The following is a 19,928-nucleotide window of genomic DNA, read 5'->3' as shown; positions in this document are numbered from 1 at the left end:
AGAATAATTTATATAAGATTCTAAAGACATATTAAACCATGTACAAAAGTTGACAGGGTAATCACTTTTTAAAGATTATCTTTTTATAAAGCAGAACTTGAACACATTATCAAGGTAAAATAAAAAACATTCCATGTTTCAGACAGACTAGTACATTTAGGATATTACATTTTAAAAGATAAGATATTGGAATGAATATTTTCTTGACACTTTTATTACATATTACAAACTATTGTAAAGACATTTATTTGCAGTAAATTGGTATTATTCACATCTTTACTTTTCTCAGAAGAAAATTAGGCCTCTAAGTATTCTAGGCCTTATAATCAGTCTTTGGTAGAATCAAGAATATAACAGGTACCTCTTAGTATATATACATTCACACTATGTGAAATATTTGCAATACACTCATTGCAATTGGGCTTCCCAGGTGGCTCAGCTGGTAAAGAATCCACCTGCAAAGCAGGAGACCTGGGTTCAATCCCTGGATTAGGAAGATCCCCTGGAGAAGGGAAGGGCTACCCACTCCAGTATTCCGGCCTGGAGAATTCCAGGGACTGTATAGTTATGTAGGGTCGCAGAGTCAGACACAACTGAGCAACTTTCACATGGCAATTAGAAAATACAAAATTGGATATCTTACAAAGCATATTCTGTCTTTATCAAGTGTCTACTTTGAGTTTCAAAAGCAAAATGTGCTCTCAGTGGATTTATTAACACTGCCCCAACTATGAGTTTGAAAATTAAAGGCACTGGTCACAATTCTTTATCAATTAATAATTAACTTCAATTTGATCATGAAAAACAATCTTTGCTCAAAAAATTAAAATACTCTCTTGGCCATGAGTTTTGATTCACATTTCAAATGTAAAAGTTTCTATAGGTATCATTACTTGCCTAAAATCATCTGGCTAAATATTAAATATAAAAATGTACAAAATATAAAAGCACAAAGCATGTAGACAGGAAACTTAATAAGCACTGAATTTATATTTTAATGGGTTGTTTGATTTTTAATATTTTGAATACTTGACTGACTGGAAGTGTTCTTCCATTTAACACCTTGACACCCCTTTTGGGTGACGTTGAAGATGGCTTCCAAACACCTGACTTTGAGGCACTCAGGGGACTGTTTCTCAGGAGTACATGGAGATACTGTGGCAGCTGTAGTGGAGGGTGAGATACTGCTGACAGTGGTAGTAGATGCCTCATTCTGGCTAGAGGAGTGATCACTGGGCTGTAACTTCACAGGGCCATCTATACAAATGTCTTCTGCCATACATACATTAACACTATGAACATTTTTTATATCAACTCTCTTCTTACAGTTGATGTTGGCATAACAACTGCAATAAAATTTATCAGAAAACGTTTGCAGGTCTTCAAGTGTGACTTTCCCAGGTACTGTGTATTTTCCACCTTTCCCAGTTTGAATAGCAAAATTCATTGGGTTCAGGTGAAGATAGTCGCTTGAATTCCATTGTTTCCTTGTACACACTCCTTCATCGTGGCAAAGCACTTGGCTGCACATTTTGGCTGCTAGGGTGACGTTGATTATGTAAGGATTCAGTGTAGTGTTCAAGTAATTGCCTAGGTTCATGCAAGATTGCTGTAAAATTATAAGATCAGATTATTAAGATCTAAATAAGTTAGTTCATATAGGAATTAATTCACCACATAAGGCAATTTTAAAGGAAGTACCAAAAAACCAGTAAGAGGTAGGAAATATTTCATCTTTTCTGCTTTATCAAGACCATTCCAGCTATTTTTTTGTGTGACATTTTTAAGTTTCAGATGCCATTTCATGTCACTAAATCATTGACCAACTGAGGTTTAATATACCCTGGCCACAGTCTCCTCAATAATTCCTACACTAACAGGGATGGAAGGGGTGGAATGGTACAGTGGAGTGGGGTTGGAGGGATTAGAGCATGGAGTCTGGAGTCCGTCTGCCCAGATTGGAGTCACAGTTCCATCACTGGCTATGTGAGCTTGGGAATCCCTTAAGCTTTCTAAGTCTTGGTTTCCTTTCTGGGTGACCTTGGGAAAATTAATTAATTAACCTGACCATGCTTCAGCTTCATCATCTAAAGATAATTATAGAACCTACCTCATAGGGTAGTTGTGAAGATGAAAAGATACAGTGTCCATAAAAGGGCTAAGCACAGGGTGCAGCCTATCATTTTTTACCTCAATGTATAGATAATATGAAGTGCAAATAAAGAGAAGAAGTATCACATTTCTCAGATACTTTTAAGCCCTGGAAAGAGTGGTTTCTGAATTGCTAGCTCACCAGCCATCCCATCTTAGCACCTGATAGTGCGTGTATGCTGATGCTGCCTTCTCCCTTCATCCCACTCTCTCCGTCCCCCACTGCGTGCACAAGTCCGTTCTCTACATCTGCATCTCCATTCCCTCCCTGCAGGTAGGTTCATCAGTACCATTTTAGATTCCATACATATGCGTTAATACACTATATTTGTTTCTTTTTTCTTTTTGACTTTCTTCAGTCTGTATAACAGGCTCTACGTTCATCCACCTCACTAGAAGTGATAAGAAGTTGCTGTGTAGGTCAAGGAGCCCGATCTGGCGCTCTGTGATACCTGGAGGGATGGGATGTGGGGAGGGGAAGAAAGCTGAGGGAAGGGATCTATATATAATTATGGCTGATTTGCATTGTCGTATGACAGAAACCAACACAACCTTGTAAAATAAAAATTTAATTATTTAAGTTAAAAAAAGGAAGAAAATCGCTAGCTCAAAACACTTAAACAGATTCAACCGACTATATATTAAATGTTATATATAATTCAAGTATGGTTGAACTATGACAGCTGTTTTGCAGATATACTTATTTGGCAGAGTATGAGTGATGAGTCACTAAAATGATTCATCTTGAAATGAATAGAAAATGGATACTTCTTAAAAATAGGAATCCATCCTTTTCAAAATATAGAAGGTAGTTGCTTTCTTTCATGATCAACAGTTCCATTGAGTGAGTTGGCTGTGCTCATCCTTCATTAAGATCAAAGGAAGTGTTTGTTTGTGGCAGGTTGGCAGGCAAGTTGAGGAACCTTGGCAGCTTCTACTTGAATCTATTTCTTGTTACCTTCTTGAGATGATGCCATCAATGGTAGGCAGAATAAGATCCTTCCAAGGATGTTCATACTCCAGTCCCTGGGAACCTGTGACTGTGTTACTTTACATGGTAAAAGGGACCCTCTAGATACGATTAAGGCTGTGGATCTTGAGATCGGGAAGGTCTAAGACCAAACCACCCTGAATGTACCCGATCTCATTTGATCTTGGAAGCTAAGCAGGGTCAGGCCTGGTTAGTACTTGGATGGGAGGAGATGGGGAGAATATCCTGAACCATCTGATGGACTCAATCTAACCTCGAGTTCTTAAAAATGTAGAAACTTTTTCTATTTGGATTTTAAAAATGAGCTGGAAGAAAGATACAACTACAAAGGTAAGGGAGACTAAACCCAGCCTTGCTGGCTTTGAATGTAGAGGAAAAGGCCAAAAGCTAAAGAATATGGTGACCTCATGAGAAACGAAATCAGCCTAACCATAGCCAGATAGGAAATAGAGATCTTGATGCTACAAACACAAGAAAGTGAATTCTGCCAACAACCCAAATGAGCAAATGAGGCTCTTTCCATAGAAAGGAATGCAATCCTGCTGACATCTTGATTTTAGTGCATTAAGGTCCATGTTGGACTTCTGAACTACTGAATTGTAAGATAATTTTCTGCTGTTTAAACCACTGTTTGTTCCAGTTTTTATGGCAGCAATAGAAAACCTCTTAACCCTCTAATAGCTTTACATGGTGTTTAGAATACAATTCAGCTTGTATACAGCCTGCTGAGGTGTAACCTCTCCCATCTCTTGTACCCTCACCCACTTGGCCTTAGACATACTAGTTGTTTCACAAGCATGGCAGGTTCATTTCAAGCTGCACTTACTGTTTCCTCTGCCCAGAATGCTCTTCCATCTCACTTTTAACATTACTGACTCCATCTTGTCATTCAGATTGCAGTTTTCATTAGACCAGACCCTTCTTAGACACCTTTCCTGTTCACTTTCTTAAATCTTTCTATTTAAATTTTCTGCATAGAACTTACCACATAAAATAATTTTATTGTTTTGTGTTTCCTTTATTGGGCTTACCTGGTAGCACAGTGGTAAAGAATCTGCCTGCCAGTGCAGGAGACGTGGGTTCAATCCCTGGGTAGAGAAGATCCCCTGGAGTAGAATATGGCAGCCCACTCCAGTATTCTTGCCTGGGAAATCCCATGGACAGAGGATCCTGTGGCCTACAGTCCATGGGGTTTCAAAAGAGTCAGACACAACTTAGCAACTAAACAAGAACAATTGTTTTTATCCGTCCAACTGTATGAGCTTCATGAAGGCAGGGACTTTGTCAGTATTCTTCAACACAGTGTCACCAGTGCCAAGGGTATATGAGAATTTATACCAAGATCAAAAGACATTGATCTGGGCTGCCCAGGTGGCACTAGTGGTAAAGAACCTATGTGCAAATGCAAGGGACATAAGAGACAAGGGTTCAGTCCCTGGATCGGGAAGATCCCCTGGAGAAGGAGATGGCAACCCACTCCAGTATTCTTGCCTAGAAAATCCCATGGACAGTGGAGCCTGATGGACTACAGTCCATAGGGTCGCAAAGAGTTGAACACCACTGAAGCGACTTAGCACAGATGACATTAGAGTTGTCTACAGAGACATGAACTAGGCAGGAAGAGGAGTGAAAGGATGAGAATGTTTGAGAGTCAGTCGCCTACAGAAGATGCAGTCTTTGTAGGCTTAAAGTCTTTCTCTAAGACATAAAGTCTAGTTTATAGCATTTGTCAAAATCCATGCTGTAAATCCTCCTACCATGGCCAATTTTAAGCTACCAACATGACATCATCATTACATAGGACAGTATTATGGTAGGACGAAACACACCATTGCATAATACCATTTCCACTTATACAGATATGATAGATAAAAATAAGAAGTATGGATAATAGGAAAATGAAGTAAATAATTGATACATTTTTAGTATTTATTTTGTTTTTAGCATACTTAACATAGTTTTGTTTTTTCATACTTATTCTAAGGTTTTATAATTTAATTTTTAGCAAACAGTTCACAAAATTTCTGAATATTTAACAATGAGGTCTCAGGAACTAAAGCCAGTAGAAGCTGACTCTGCCTCACAGTTGGGTCTAGTAAGATGAAATGGAAGGAATGGTTTGCCTACATTTGATAACCGTTGTTTTAAGTCAATTCCAGTCATTGCAAGTAAACTTGCAATTACCAGTTTTTTAAGTTGTCAGTGGATCAAAGAAAACACAAGCAATCCATGACAGTATTGATGACATAGGAAAAAGGCAAAGTAATGATAGAATTAGCATTCAGAATGATTGTAAATTGGGAAAGGTCTACAGAGAACAAGTTAAAATCAGTGTCATTAACTAGGAAGTCTTCATATTAAAGTTGAAGGACTGTCTCTATGTGAATAATACTGAAGGTGATTTGAGAGTCATGGTGGAAGAATGCGAATCTAAGATTGAAGTGCAATTAAAAAAAAAAGTGTGGCAGTTAAATTCTATGCCATGTCATACTGCTAATGTCATCTTACTAATTGGAGAATGCCTGATTGATTCCTCATCAGAGTAAGTGTGAAGTTCTCAATTTAAAAAAAATTATAAATGGGGAATTTATAAATGGTTCCATCAAAGAATTAATGGGATCCTTGAGAAAAGAGTTTATACATTTGAGAAAACAACTGGTAAAAGTTAGGAATATTCTTAGGAGAATTATAATTCTTAAATAATTTTCTGACATATAAAGATTTTACAAAAGGGACATATCCCATTCTCTGAACTGATAGTCTATATTATTTCTCTTTACTGGTGATCAAACCAGAGATAATAGAATCTACCAAATAGGTAGGAGGGCTCAGATAATCTTGAAAAGAATTTCAAAAAGCTAAATACCTTTATAAATGAAGAAGAAATACGGCTAGTGTATCTGAAGGACAAGATACAAAAGATCTCTTTTGGTCTTAGAGTGTAAATTCCGTTCTTTCTAAGTCCTAGGATGAAACCTCTGGACCAAGAGCTTCATTAGACACACTCCATGGCACCTAGGTTACTAGTATTTCCACATCGATCCAAGAAGGAAAGTTCAGCTCCAACTCAGCAGTGTCCATGTGACAGCTCTATTCATGCTTTGAGTCAAGAATACTGAAGAGGTGAAGGATAAAGACCTGATACAGAGAAGGAAAGGAAGAAAAGAGAAGGAGAGAAAAGGAGGAGGTCATGATAGAATGGTTTAAGGCTTTTTGAAGTAAAGAAAATGCATTACGAAAAAAGGAATACAGTTCATAGTATGTAGAGCTAAATAAACCTTCCTTCCTAATAAAACAAGTTTTGCTTAAAATAGACAGTAATAAATACAACCTGTGGAAAATAAAGTGTTCCTTTTCCTCTCCCTTAGGGAAGCTTTGAACAGTCTAATACATTTTCAAAAACTAACTGCCAACTGCCCACATCTCTCCATCCCAGTTGCTGACCCCCCACAGTAAACTGTCATTAACTTAGTAAATAAATGAGTGCTTAATAAAACAGTAATCGGGTGAATGAAAGAATGAGTGAATGAATATTGACTAGTTGAGCTCTTCTTTTGAGAAGCAACACGGCAGAATAGAGTAAAAAAAAAAAAAAACCAAGACTATAGTCCTGTTTTTGCTACTTCTTAGCATAGCACAGAGAATTTCAATTAATCGCAACAAATTTCTGTTTCCTCACTGGAAAACTGCCTTACAACACAACCATACAGTTGATAGTTTGATTTAACCACTATTAATTGAGCACCAACTACTTTGTGCCAAAGATCATGTTTATTACTCAATCCCACAACAATTCTCATGAACATTCAAAGTAGAAATGTTTTCATCTGTTTCCACATCTATTTTCATCATTTCAACTTACCATAGTTAGGCTTAGATTGAGACTGCCCCACATTATAATCCCAGAGGCACCTAGAGCAACGATCTCACCAACCGAATTCACAAGGTCACCCTGGCAAAGGTGATAGGGAGAGTTAACAGGGAGGAATACAATGAAGTGTTATACATAGGACAGTAACACCAAAGCCAAGAATGCTGACCCAAGAATAATTATGTAAGTATTTCTCCACTATTCATTTCTATCTTTTATGCCACCACTGTCCTACTATAACAAAAACATGAATTTTCTGCTACTATTTTAATTACTTTTATTGACAAGAGAGTAGGCCCATAAAAGGAGCTGAATTAATACATTGTCTATACTACCCAATTGTCTATGGTTGCTAAGATATTGTATGATTACATTAAAAATGAAATATATTCTTATTTTACATTCATATAAGGATGAAGAACTACCTGAGTGCATATTCCTAAAGATTATTAAAAGCTAAGTTTTACTCCTTTCAAAAATGATGTTCCTTTCCACTAAACACCATTTGTGGACAATATTCTATAGCCTTCTTACCTTGCTTTATTTACTTACCTGAGAAAGGTATGTTGAAGACCCATCAATAAAAACTGGACGGTGATATACAAAAACCGGAAGTGGACTTTCAACACTCGCTATTTTAGACAACCGAATGGCTTCCTGGACACGATTACGAACATAGGAGGCAGCTTTTGGAGTAGATTTTAACTTGATATTCAAATAAACAGAAGGGAAAAGGGCAGTGCTTTCCTTCCACAACCAGTCAAGATCATCATTTCTCCTTTTTTCTAAATCAGAGCAATTTCCATTGTAAGTAGGATGGTTATAATTATGATTGTAACAATCAGGAAAAAGATAATAACCCCATAAGTGATTTGGCCGAAGTAATTTTCCCAGTTTTAAAGTCTCTTGCATGAAACTCTTTCCTGCTGTCTCAAAATCCACTTTTGCAATCTTGGAAGCCTCTGGGAAACTGAGTTGCGGATTTTTTTGCAGAACCAACTCAACAGACTCATCCCTGTAAACATCTTTAGGTTTCCAGTTTCTTGCCCAGGTAGGCCTCCAGTTTTCCCAGTCAATGACCGCCAAGCCCACGCTATCATTTGGTATGTAATAGGCAATGTCTTTTTTGGCTTTTTCCAAATGATTTTTTAAGTTTCCCAACTGGGGAATTCCTCCATATACGGTGTTGCCTGTTTTTTCATCTATATGAGGATAGTAGCCAAGTCTATCAGCATAAAATAATGTAATAAATTGTCCCGTAGCACTTTTTTGGGGGCTTCCTTTTACAGAGAAGAGTCTTAGATCTGGAGGTAGTTTAAATATTTTAACACAACGTTCAGCTGGGGCATTCCAGGCCCAGAGGAAAGAAGTGTTTGAAATAAGAGGGGGTGCTCTGAAGTCCAGAGCCAAACAACATGGAAGCAGAAGGAAGGCGAACACTGCCTGGGGTGTTCCACTGGCCCCAACAAAGCTCCTAAAGGAGATATTGCGGCGCCTTAGCATTCTCATCACAAAGAGCGATGACTATGAAAGGCACTTTTTTCTCCTACATGCTTTGGTTTACCTAATATTTGATGCAAGATAGGAACACAAAATGGAGCTACTTTGATGGATAAAAATGAATAGTGATGATTTACATTTAAATATTCTTCTTCCTTCGTATTTAGGAATGTTTTGCAAGTTGCTTCATCTGTATTTGAAAAAAAAAAGTGTAGAATGTGTCATTACATTACATTTCCATGTCAGAGATTGTAAACTTCACAGTCAAGTTCTTGACTTTAAGTGCAGGGAGTTTAATTCAATGTTTGAAGATGAAGGACTCCTGTGCTTGAATTAATAAAGTTATTTTCTCTTATGTGTGATACAGATTGTATAGTGACTAATACTTGTCTCATGTTTCCAAATCACTGTTGAACCTACAGAGAAGTGAAGGTGGCTATTTTACCTTGTGCCTTTCTAGCTGTGCAGAATGCTGTACCAAACAATGCCTTATCAACAAACTGTTAAATAAAAATAAATTCCAAGTTGAACCTCGCATTTTTTATTTCTTGAAAGAACATTTTTTAGTGTTCTACCAAAAAGTGGGAAAAAACCTCTCATGGAATGGTGAGATTTTACCATTATTATTTTTTCCATTTCTTAAGGAAGGTAGGTAGAGGAGGAGGTAAAGGTCACTTGTGCCAGAGGAAATAAGTCAAAAGTTTGCTCGAAATTATTGAATCAAATAAAATCGCCTTTTGAGGGGTACGTTGAAGTGCTATTTTAACAGTGCTCCATACTATATCAAAGTAATGTACATTTGTGTTTAAAGTTAATAAAATATTTTATGACTTTATATATTCCAGTAAAAGGATTGGTTCTGGCCTACCTCATGAAAAGGAATATATGAACTTTGGCCTCATGCGAAGAGTTGACTCATTGCAAAAGACTCTGATGCTGGGAGGGATTGGGGGCAGGAGGAGAAGGAGACGACAGAGGAGGAGATGGCGGGATGGCATCACCAACTCGATGGACGTGAGTTTGAGTGAACTCTGGGGTTGGTGATGGACAGGGAGGCCTGGCGTGCTGCAGTTCATGGGGTCACACTCTTCCACACGACTGAGCGACTGAACTGAACTGAACTGATAGTTGAGATTGTATTATATCATTTTGATTGTCACAATGTGACGTGTTAGGGCACATTTTGTGGTACAATAAAACAGTCTGAGTCAAGGATAAGAAATTAAGCTATGTATTATTTGACATTTGGTATTTGTAAATATTACCTGCAAGAAGACATATTTAAATGTTCTGTGATTCTAGGAGGAAACTAGAATGTTGAATTGGATTACTAGCATATTGCTATGTAACTGTATAAAGAGAATTTAACGTTTTTCCCGTGAACATGTGGTCTTACAATAGATATCCATTTATTCCCATTGCTGAAAAGCAATTACTCTAAAGAGACCACCACAGACAGAATAAAATAAAATCTTAAGAACCATTACAGTCTCATGCTTTGAAGAAAATGGATTTTCCCTGCTAATGTTTAAAACATGTAAAAGAACTAAAAATTTTCACAGTTTAAGCCCTTATAAACTTTCTTACTTAGGACCTAGAAAATCTTCACCTAAAGTAGCATTGGAGGAAACACTTCTCCTTTAAACTACCAATACAAACGCCTGAATGGCAGCTAGTGAGACAACTACATGGAATAAAGAAAAGGATTAGGTTAAACTTGTTGAAATGATGTTCATACCTAATTTCCACATGATCATTTTATATAAGAAAAGCTTGGGGAAGAATGAACGTAATGGGAAGATCTCTACTCACAGAAATTGTCAAAAAAGAATGGACACTTCCATCCTTAATTGTGAATTTACATTTTAAAAAGTAACAAAGCTGTGACATTTAAAGGATAATTACTCTAATGGTTTGAGCAGTGTGCCCCCCGCAATTGCATTTCTACCTCAAACCTCATAAGAATATGACCTTATTTGGAAATAGTCTTTGCAAATATAAATAGTTAAAGATAAAAGATGATATCATCTTGGAATTAGGGGAGGCCCTGCATTCAGTGACTGGTACCCATATAAGAAGAGTAAAGGACACAGAGTTGTAGGGAAGAAGGCCATGTGACTATGAAGACAGAGGCTGAAGTAACACAGCTACAAGCCAAGGAATGCCAAGGATGCCCTGAGCCAACAGAAGCTAGGTAAAGACAAGGAAAGACTCTTTTCTGGCGTCTTGAAAGGGAACACAACCCTGCTGACACCCTGATTTAGAACTTCTGGCCTTCAGAACTAACTCATAAATTTCTGTAGTTTTAACCCACTAAGTTAATTGCAGTTTGTTTCAGCAACCCTAGAAAACTCATTCTAATCACCAAAGGTAAAAAGGATTGTAGTTTCTACAAGTTTCTTTTCTCAAACCAGTTTCATCTTCAATATTAAAAATTAGCATGTTTATATGCATCATAATGTAACTCTTTTACTCAAACTGACCTAATTTTAACAAACCAGTGACAGAGCCAGAACCAGAAACTGCATTTCTGTGGAATAAAACCTTCTTGAAGTCTTCAGAGTTTTTAAGTAAAACTCCATCCTTTGGGCCACCAGATGATTGTCAACCTAACCTCAAATGTCACTGTTTCATACACAGCAAGATGTTTGGTGTCTGTGTGAGCCAAGGCAATGACCAGAGGCAAAAGCCCGTGAGGCCAAGACTCACTTGAGCTTGAAACTGATTGCAGGTTTGAGTTTCAGTGAGAATAGCTGTGTGTGTGTGTGTGTGTGTGTGTGTGTGTGTGTGTGTGTGTGTGTGTGTGTGTGTGTGTGTGTGTGTGTGTGTGTGTGTGTGTGTGTGTGTGTGTGTGTGTGTGTGTGTGTGTGTGTGTGTGTGTGTGTGTGTGTGTGTGTGTGTGCGCGCGCGCGCACGCGCACACGCGCTCAGTTACGTAAGACTCTTGCTACTCCTCAGACTGTAGCCCACCAGACTCCTCCATCCATGGAATTCAAGAATACTGGAGTGGGTAGCCATTCCCTTCTCCAGGCAATCTTCCCGACCCAGGGATTGAACGCACGTCCCCTGAATTGCAGGTAGATTCTTTACTGTTGACCCACCAGGAAAGCCCAAGGAAGAGATCTACAGGAATTTAATTTCTCCAAGCAAATAGACGATAGTTGGGAGACTGCTGTGTTAATACATAGGTGAGAGAAAATAATGGAAACAGGAACATTTTTAGGTCTAAAATACAAAGGCAAGATTGAGAAATCATAGATCAGAGGTTTCTGACTATAGTCAGAGAATTAAATGGATTACTTTTAGAGCAGAAACTTCGAGGTTCTCAAAATTCACTTCTGAGACCCAGTTAAAGGAACTAGCCTAAGTCCTTCCCTGGTGGCTCAGATGGCAAAGTGTCTGTCTGCAATGCAGGAAACCTGGGTTCAATCCCTGGGTTGGGAAGATCCCCTGGAGAAGGAAATGGCAATCCACTCCAGTACTATTTCCTGGAAAATCCCATGGACAGAGGAGCCTGGTAGGCTACAGTCCATGGGGTCGCAAAGAGTCGGACACGACTGAGTCACTTCACTTCACTTCACTTCACTTCAGCCTAAGTCCAGAGCTTTATAAGTAGCAAAGAGCATATTTGGACTGGCTGGGATCTTCATTGTCATAAGCAATTCTTGTTAATAAGAATAATTTATGATGTTTTATAAGTAATGTGGCCAGAAATAGATAATAAACTTGATTCAATAAGAGAAGTTAATGACGTTTGTGGCTGCGTTCCATTGACTCCTTTCCCTTTTCCCTTTATCATTATTGTCACCGGTATTCTTTATTATTTGTTCCTTCTCCTACTTTGTCTCAGGTTTGTCAGTATCTCCCACAGATTAAATTTGCACAGACTGGAGACCCTCAAGGCTAAAGAAATTGCTAATTCTTAATCTGTGTATCCCTTGGAAGACAAGTTGCTTCAGTCATGTCCAGTTCTTTGTAATGCTATGGACTGTAGCCCACCAGGCTCCTCTGTCCACGGGATTCTCCAGACAAGAATACTGGAGTGGGTTACCATTTTGTTCTCCAGGGGATCTTCCCAACCCAGGGAATCAAACATCTCTTATGTCTCCTGCATTGGCAGGCAGATTCTTCACCTCTAGCACCACCTGTGAAGCCCCTAGCGAGCACAATTAAATGCCAAACAACCTCCAAACCCAGAGTGTTAGTCTTAAAAACAGCACATTACAGAACTTCTCATTTTTTTCACCAAAAGCCATACCTCATTTTCCCTATAAAGTTATACAATTTAAAAAGACAACTTATTTTTGAAGCACCTATAAAAGTTTTCCTCTAAGAAGTCAGTAGGTTAGAAACTGTTTCAATCTATTAGCTCTGCAGTGTTTAACCTACTGGGTAAGAAAAGGCAGATCTTTGCCCAGTCAGTTAAAGACTGAAATCTTTTGAGACGTTATTGTTTGATAGGGGGAAAGGGGTTTTTTTGTGTGTGCCTGTACATGTGTGTATATGTTTGAATATGTGTGTTTGAATCCTGGAAACTCAAGTGCCTCCTAAGAAGGTTAGCAATGATGGTAAATTAACATAAGAATGCTATGAATTTTTCTATTAGCATTTGAAATGAGTTTAAGAATGCAATGATAGAACAAATTCTCATTTGCAGTAATTTTGATGTGTTTTGTTAAATAGTGACAAATTTCTGTAGTGTAATATAGATGAAGAATGGACTCAAGGCACCCATTTCAAGGAAGTACAGCATTCACTGCAAAGGTAATCTCTCCTTACAAAATTAGTAAAAAGAATTAGATTTCACATTTTCAAAATGTAAAACTATACTTGATATTTGTTGGCTAAAGGAAAATATTAATTTTCTGAATTCTGCTCCTTAAAATGGGAAGGGAGAGGAGAAAAAGAAGAGCCAAGTAAATAACAAAGTTCCTCAAGAGGAGTTCCGAAACTCTTAACTTTATTTAATGGCTGTAGTGGAACACAGAGATGTAATCTATACATGCTCACTTTATGCAAAAAAAGTTTGTCCTATTGTGCCATGATAAAATCAGGGAGTAATATAGCTAAGAAGCTAGAAAACCACTGTATTGTTAAACATGAAAATTCTAAATATTGAAACTGCAAGCAAAGTTATATTGTTACTTTGTAAAAGATATAAATATTTCAGCTTTGGAAAATGCTTGGTAGGTCAATACCTAGGACAGTGTTTAATTGAAAATAAGAAAGCAATTTCATCTTATTCTTAGAAAAAAATCCATTTGGAAAGAATATGAATGTGCTTATAAGGACTTTCTGTGTCCAGAATACCTTTGCAAAATCCAGAGGCCTTGTAAAAGAAGTACATAATATACCTTTAACTGTAGGATTAGGTTATTGTCAACTTTCTAAGCCACTAGTTGATACACAGTAGATACACACAGGAATTAGTTATTAAAGGAATGAACGACATACTTTGAATTTCAATAAGCTCAAAATCATGGCTTATGGTGACACTTTAAAATGAAGATGTTTAAACAAGAACCAAAATATATCATCCAGAAGCCACAGAACTATTAAATAAAAACCAGAACAAGACAGTAATTAAAGCAGTAAAAACAAATTTTGTGAAGACAAACTACTGCAATAGGGGAAAAGAGACCTCAGCATACAACTGTGCTCCATTTTTGAATACAGCAAAGACTCTGAGAATCTATCACTGAGAAACAGGCGGCTGAGGGTGGTCATTGGGTACAAAATTACTAAAGGAAACATCAGGGGTGAGGGGAGAGTCTGGCCAAAGTCACCTGACAGGATTCTTGCTGAATGCAGGCCAGGCGGTCAGAGGTCATGTGGAGGATGGTGGCAGGTGAGGAAGCTGCTACACTTCCAGGGGATCAGAGAAGGATGGGGGATTCGTGGTAAACTGCCTTCAGAAGATTCCTGCTAGAATTGGACTCTACAGGGAAAGCTACAGAAGAAGCCCAGTGTTTGAGGCAATGACGAAAAGATACCTCAGTGAGCCTGACACATAGAGTCCAGCGGAGATTCTTTGTCAGCCCCCTGTATGTGGATGCTGAGTGAGTTAACCAGTTAATGAAATAAATCACTTTGATGTACCTGGAATTTCAGTAAACTCAAAATCATAGCTTGTGGTGACTCTTTAAAATGAAGATGTTCAAGTAGAATAAAAAGAAGTGTGGCATCCATAAGCCAGAATTCAAACATTACTCAGAAAACAAGTATGTCTTCTACAGCCAAGCAGACTTCTGACACACCCAGATATGACTGAAATGAAGTAATTGAACAGTAGAATAAAGCCATGAAGAGTCTCGCAATCCTAGAGGCTAAGTAGAAGTACAGCTTCCCTGGGGGTGCTCCTATCAGACCCCAGGCTGAGCTCCATGAGGCCTAACTTGCAGTCATCCCACCAACACTCCATCACATAAATCTGGAACCAGGGCTGGTTCTTTTGTGGTTCCAGTGCCTCAGTTGCCTGGTACTGATGAACAAAGGGAGCTTAGCAGGTTGGAGTTCAGGGCACACAGCCTGCCCCCAAAGATGCCAAAACTGCATATTGATTATTTCTAATTAAAGTTACTTGGAAAGCAGTGCATATATGAACCCTTTGATCCTTCTTTGTCTCCCTGAATACAGGAGATGAATCTCCCCTCTGAAGGCTGCTAACAGAGACATCTTTTTCACCAGAGATAATTCATTTCAGGGTTGAGAAGCCCATATACACAAACCCTGTTCCTTCTCTAATAATTTACTACCCATGTCTAAACTTTGCTTAATTTTCTTATTAATTACGGCTCCAAACCTAAACTTCTTTGTCCTATCCAATGCTCACAAATTTATTCTTTACATAAAAGATATAAAAGCTGCCCACTTTTGATCACTAAGCATCATTTTGTGATCTCTGGTGTACATGAAATTAATTTTTCTCCTGTTAATCTGTCTTGTGTCAATTTTATTACCTGTCAGTGTACAAAAACTCAAGAGGGGTAGCAAGGAATAGTTTCCCCTTCTGGACAATACCAGTCAAGTTCAAGTTCAGGAAGAATAATGAACACCTCCAATCTTACCAGTGCTTTGCACAGTGAAATTCACAACAGTAAAATAGATATAACGTGGGCTATGAGTTTGCACTTGGCCTCCTATTAGCCATAAGCATTGTTTCTCCTCCCTTAATGAGTCAGATGACTTTTGGGTTTTATTTCTCTGAATCATCGAAGTCCCAGTTACTAAATCTTCTACATATGGGATTATAGCAGAGGTCCAAATGGTCACTATGCTCTTAACATAAACTGAAAACATCTGTCTATTCATAAATTTCCTTTCTCCAAAGACAAGAGGGACCCAATGGCATTAAATATACATGAGCGCATTTACTAAGGGTGAAGATAAATGCTGTTAAAGAAAAAGATGAGCTCAGCTTCAGAAGACAATACAACAGACAGATGTTTTCATCGTATCTGTTTAAGATACCTGAAGCCTACAGAGATATCAGGTTTCTACATGGAGCACCCAGGATGCAGACTGAATTTTTTTCTCAGAATAGAGGACTGGTTCAAAAATGTCAGAATTTTAAGTGATTTAACATTTATCACCCTAAAAAGCCATGCTCTTCAGTCTACCATAAGAATGCATAACCATGCTTTGCTTTTGTGAAAGCAAAACCATGGTTGAAGTCTCAAGCAACTAACTAGATGATTTCCCAGCAGGAACGTGTGACAGTCCAGTCTAGGCCAGCTTTTCGGCCAACATGTAAACAATTTTTCAGTGTACATGAAAGTTCCTGTTCCTCTGAAGGAGAAGTTTGGGGAGTTACAGGTTCTCACAGACAGAATTAATTCTATATGGAAATTCTATATGTCTTATTCCAGTGAGATCCTGCTGTGTACCTCTCATGTTAATCTTTCTTAGATTTTAAAAATCTCTATTACAAGCCTAGGGATATAACTCTATATGACTGTTCCCACTGTGCAGACTTTCCAAATATCAACAGAGCTGACTACTGAAGTGTTAATCTCTGATTGTCACCAAGGCTATTTTAAGTGTACCAAAGTGGTCAGAAAAAAATGTACTTATTTCTTAGCACCAGCCACAATTTCTGTTCAAATTTGAAATGTCTGCCTCCCTGACAGACTATAAATTCACTATTATGTTCCAATTTCCAGTACTGTGCCTGTCATGTAGTAGGAGGTCCCTAAGTACTTAATTGAGTGGGTGAATAAATGAATCTATCTATCCGTTAATCCTTTTATCAAATTATTTTTTCCTTTGCCTAAGTTTCACTGCATCAGTTTTATTGTCCTACCATTCTCCCTGACTTCCCTGGTGGTTCAGTCAGTAAAGAATTAGCCTGCGATGCAGGAGACCTGGGTTCGATCCTTGGGTTGGGAAGATCCCCTGGAGGAAGGCATGGCAATCCACTCCAGTAATCTCCAAACTTGGAGAATCCTTGTGGACAGAGGAGCCTGGTGGGCTGTAGGCTAGGGGAGTCACTTAGAGTCAGACATGACTGAGCAACCAAGCACAACACAGCACATTCTCCCAAAGGCAAGCTATCTATTGGGTAATATTCAGTTTATCTACAGCCACTATGGAAAACAGTATGGAGAGTCCTTACAAAAACTACCTGAGAAAGGAGTAGGTCAAGACTGTATATTGTCATCTTGCTTATTTAACTTTAATGCAGAGTACATCATGCAAAATGCCAGGCTGGATGAAGCACAAGCTGGAATCAAGATTGCTGGGAAAATATCAATAACCTCAGATATGCAGATGACACCACCCTTATGGCAGAAAGCAAAGAGGAACTAAGAGCCTCTTGATGAAAGTGAAAGAGGAGAGTGAAAAAGCTGGCTTAAAACTCAACTTTCAGAAAACGAAGATCATGGCATCCGGTACTATCACTTCATGGGAAATAGATGGGGAAACAGTGACAGACTTTATTTTCTTGGGCTCCAAAATCACTGCAGATGGTGACTGCAGCCATGAAATTAAAAGACGCTCCTTGGAAGAAAAACTATTGAGAAACCTAGACAGCATATTAGGAAGCAGAGACATTATTTTGCAAACAAAAGTCTGTCTAGTCAAAGCTGTGGTTTTTCCAGTGGTCATGTATGGATATGAGAGTTGGGCCATAAGAAAGCTGAGTGCTAAAGAATTGATACTTTTGAATTACGGTGTTGGAAAAGACTCTTGAAAGTCTCTTGGACTGCAAGGAGATCAAACCAGTCAGTCCTAAAGGAAATCAGTCCTGGGTGTTCATTGGAAGGACTGATGTTGAAGTTGAAGCTCCAGTACTTTGGCCACCTGATGTGAAGAGCTGACTCGTTGGAAAAGACCCTGATACTGGGAAAAATTGAAGGCAGGAGGAGAAGGGGAAGGCAGAGGATGAAATGGTTGAATTGCATCACTGACAGATGGACATGAGTTGAGCCAGCTCCAGGAGTTGGTGATGGACTGCAGTCTGGCGTGCCGCAGTTCATGGGGTCACAAAGAGTCGGATATGACTGAACTGAACTGAACTGATGACACAGAAATACCAGTACTTGGCATATAAGCTTGAGAAAACCATAATTGAAAAAGATACGTGTATCCCAATGTTCACAGCTGTACTGTTTACAGTAGCTAGGGCATGGAAGCACTCTAGGTGTCCGTCAGCAGATGAATGGATAAAGAAAATACATGTATACAGTGAAATATTACTCAGCCTTACAAAGAATGAATTTGAGTCAGTTCTAATGAGGTGGATGAACCTAGAGCATATTCCAAGTGAAGTAAGGAAATAGGAGCGCTCACTGAGTGCTTCCATAAGAGCACAGCTAATCTCTGCACTGAGATCGTCACTGGTCAAAATCTACTCACAGCATTTCAGAGCAGAAACTAAATCACCTAAGTAGTCTGTGCATTTTAGGCACAAATGCAGGGTAACTATGAACATGATTATCTAAGAAAGTGATGTTGAGTAGGCTTATCCCTAACATTTCCCCCCCCCAGATTGTAGGTCACAAACTAACAGTGGACCTTGGAATTGATTTAATTGGTTGGAATGAGCATTTAAAGAAAATAAGTGAAATAGACAATAATAGAGTGGAATACAATAAGATAGAATACAATGGGACAGAATAGGAAACACAGAAGGTAGTACACCCCCATACAGTAAGGATGAGTATGAATTTACAAACCTTTTCTATATATATTATACATGTGTGACTGCGTCACAGTGTAAGATGTATTTTTTACTGTGGAATGGATCAAACCACTTTGATACTGGAAAGCTCTGACACACCTGGATACTGCATCCTCAGTGCAGCTGTTTTCTAATTATGTGGTCTTGGCTAAGTTATTAGGAGAAGGCGATGGCACCCCACTCCAGTACTCTTGCCTGGAAAATCCCATCGGCAACCACAACAGAATTCTGAGCTGTCTCAGGGCTCCTTCATGTCTGTAAATGAATAAACTACTGGACTAAGCAACTTAGTTTTCTATGTGAGGACCAGCAGGCCTGAAATCTGGCTTCTCAACTAGGGAGCAATGTGACTTTGCCCAAACTATTAAACTTCACTACACTTTAGTTTTTCTTGTCTTTAATTTTTTTTTCCAACTAAAAAAATGTGGGTATTAATAGCAGCACTCTCGGGTCTGTTGTGAAATTTTCATTAGGTAAAGTGCACTGAACACTTAACACAAAGCCCGTGAAGGGTTCAGAGCATGCTACCCCCAAATGTGCCACTTTCCCATATTATTGTGATTATTTTGAGCTGAAGGTGACACAGCAACAGCAAATACAGTCTCTCTAACTTTCCCCTTTCTTCCTGAAGATTTCCCATGTGAAATGTGTACTCTGTACCAGGATGTGGGGAACATCTTATCACCAGAGGAAGGTAGTTGATGCCAAAATGGGTCTGCACAAACCTATGAAAATGACCCTTATCTTCCAGTGGTTTCCCTCAGATATTTCCTAGTCACAATTACTGCTCGTCAAAGCTCTTTCTCTTTGTCTTGTCACTCCTTCATAATTTATCATTCTCTATTGAAAAGATCTGTAAACTCTTAATTGTAACTTCTCCTTTGGGTTTCCCTTTTTGCTATGGAAGCTTCCATGTGCATATAAAAATATTCAATAAAGTTAATATGCTTTTCTCTTGTTCATCTGGTTTTTCGCCAGTTGAATTTGCAGGCCCCAGTTACAGAACCTAAGAGGATAAAGTTCCTTTTCCACTATTGCACCAGACACATAGTACATATCAAATACATGGAAACTGTTCCTGTTGTCATTATTAATAAAATCATCTCTTGTCTACACCCTCTTCTATATGAAAGGAAAGAAGAACATGAAAGAAATGGAAACCCAAAGACCATTTAATGATTCACAGACCTGCTGATATTAAAACTTCCCTAGGAAACCACTGCCCCCTCCCC

At 38.5% G+C, this 19,928-nt stretch overlaps 1 protein-coding gene across 1 annotated transcript; it reads right to left on the bottom strand.

The window, feature by feature from the left end:
* Positions 1 to 994: 994 nt before the first annotated feature.
* Positions 995 to 8,522, bottom strand: SPAM1 (sperm adhesion molecule 1). Its single transcript, XM_068973079.1, has 3 exons — positions 7,566 to 8,522; positions 7,005 to 7,094; positions 995 to 1,609 (listed from the first exon to the last, which is right to left on the bottom strand). The coding sequence occupies exons 1-3, from the start codon at positions 8,520 to 8,522 to the stop codon at positions 995 to 997; spliced, it is 1,662 nt and encodes a 553-aa protein (XP_068829180.1).
* Positions 8,523 to 19,928: the final 11,406 nt, after the last annotated feature.

Source organism: Capricornis sumatraensis, chromosome 5 (assembly GCF_032405125.1).
Source record: "Capricornis sumatraensis isolate serow.1 chromosome 5, serow.2, whole genome shotgun sequence".
Taxonomy (NCBI): Eukaryota; Metazoa; Chordata; class Mammalia; order Artiodactyla; family Bovidae; genus Capricornis; species Capricornis sumatraensis.
The sequence above is the reverse complement of the archived record's forward strand: the minus strand, read 5'-3'. Positions and strand labels throughout refer to the sequence as shown.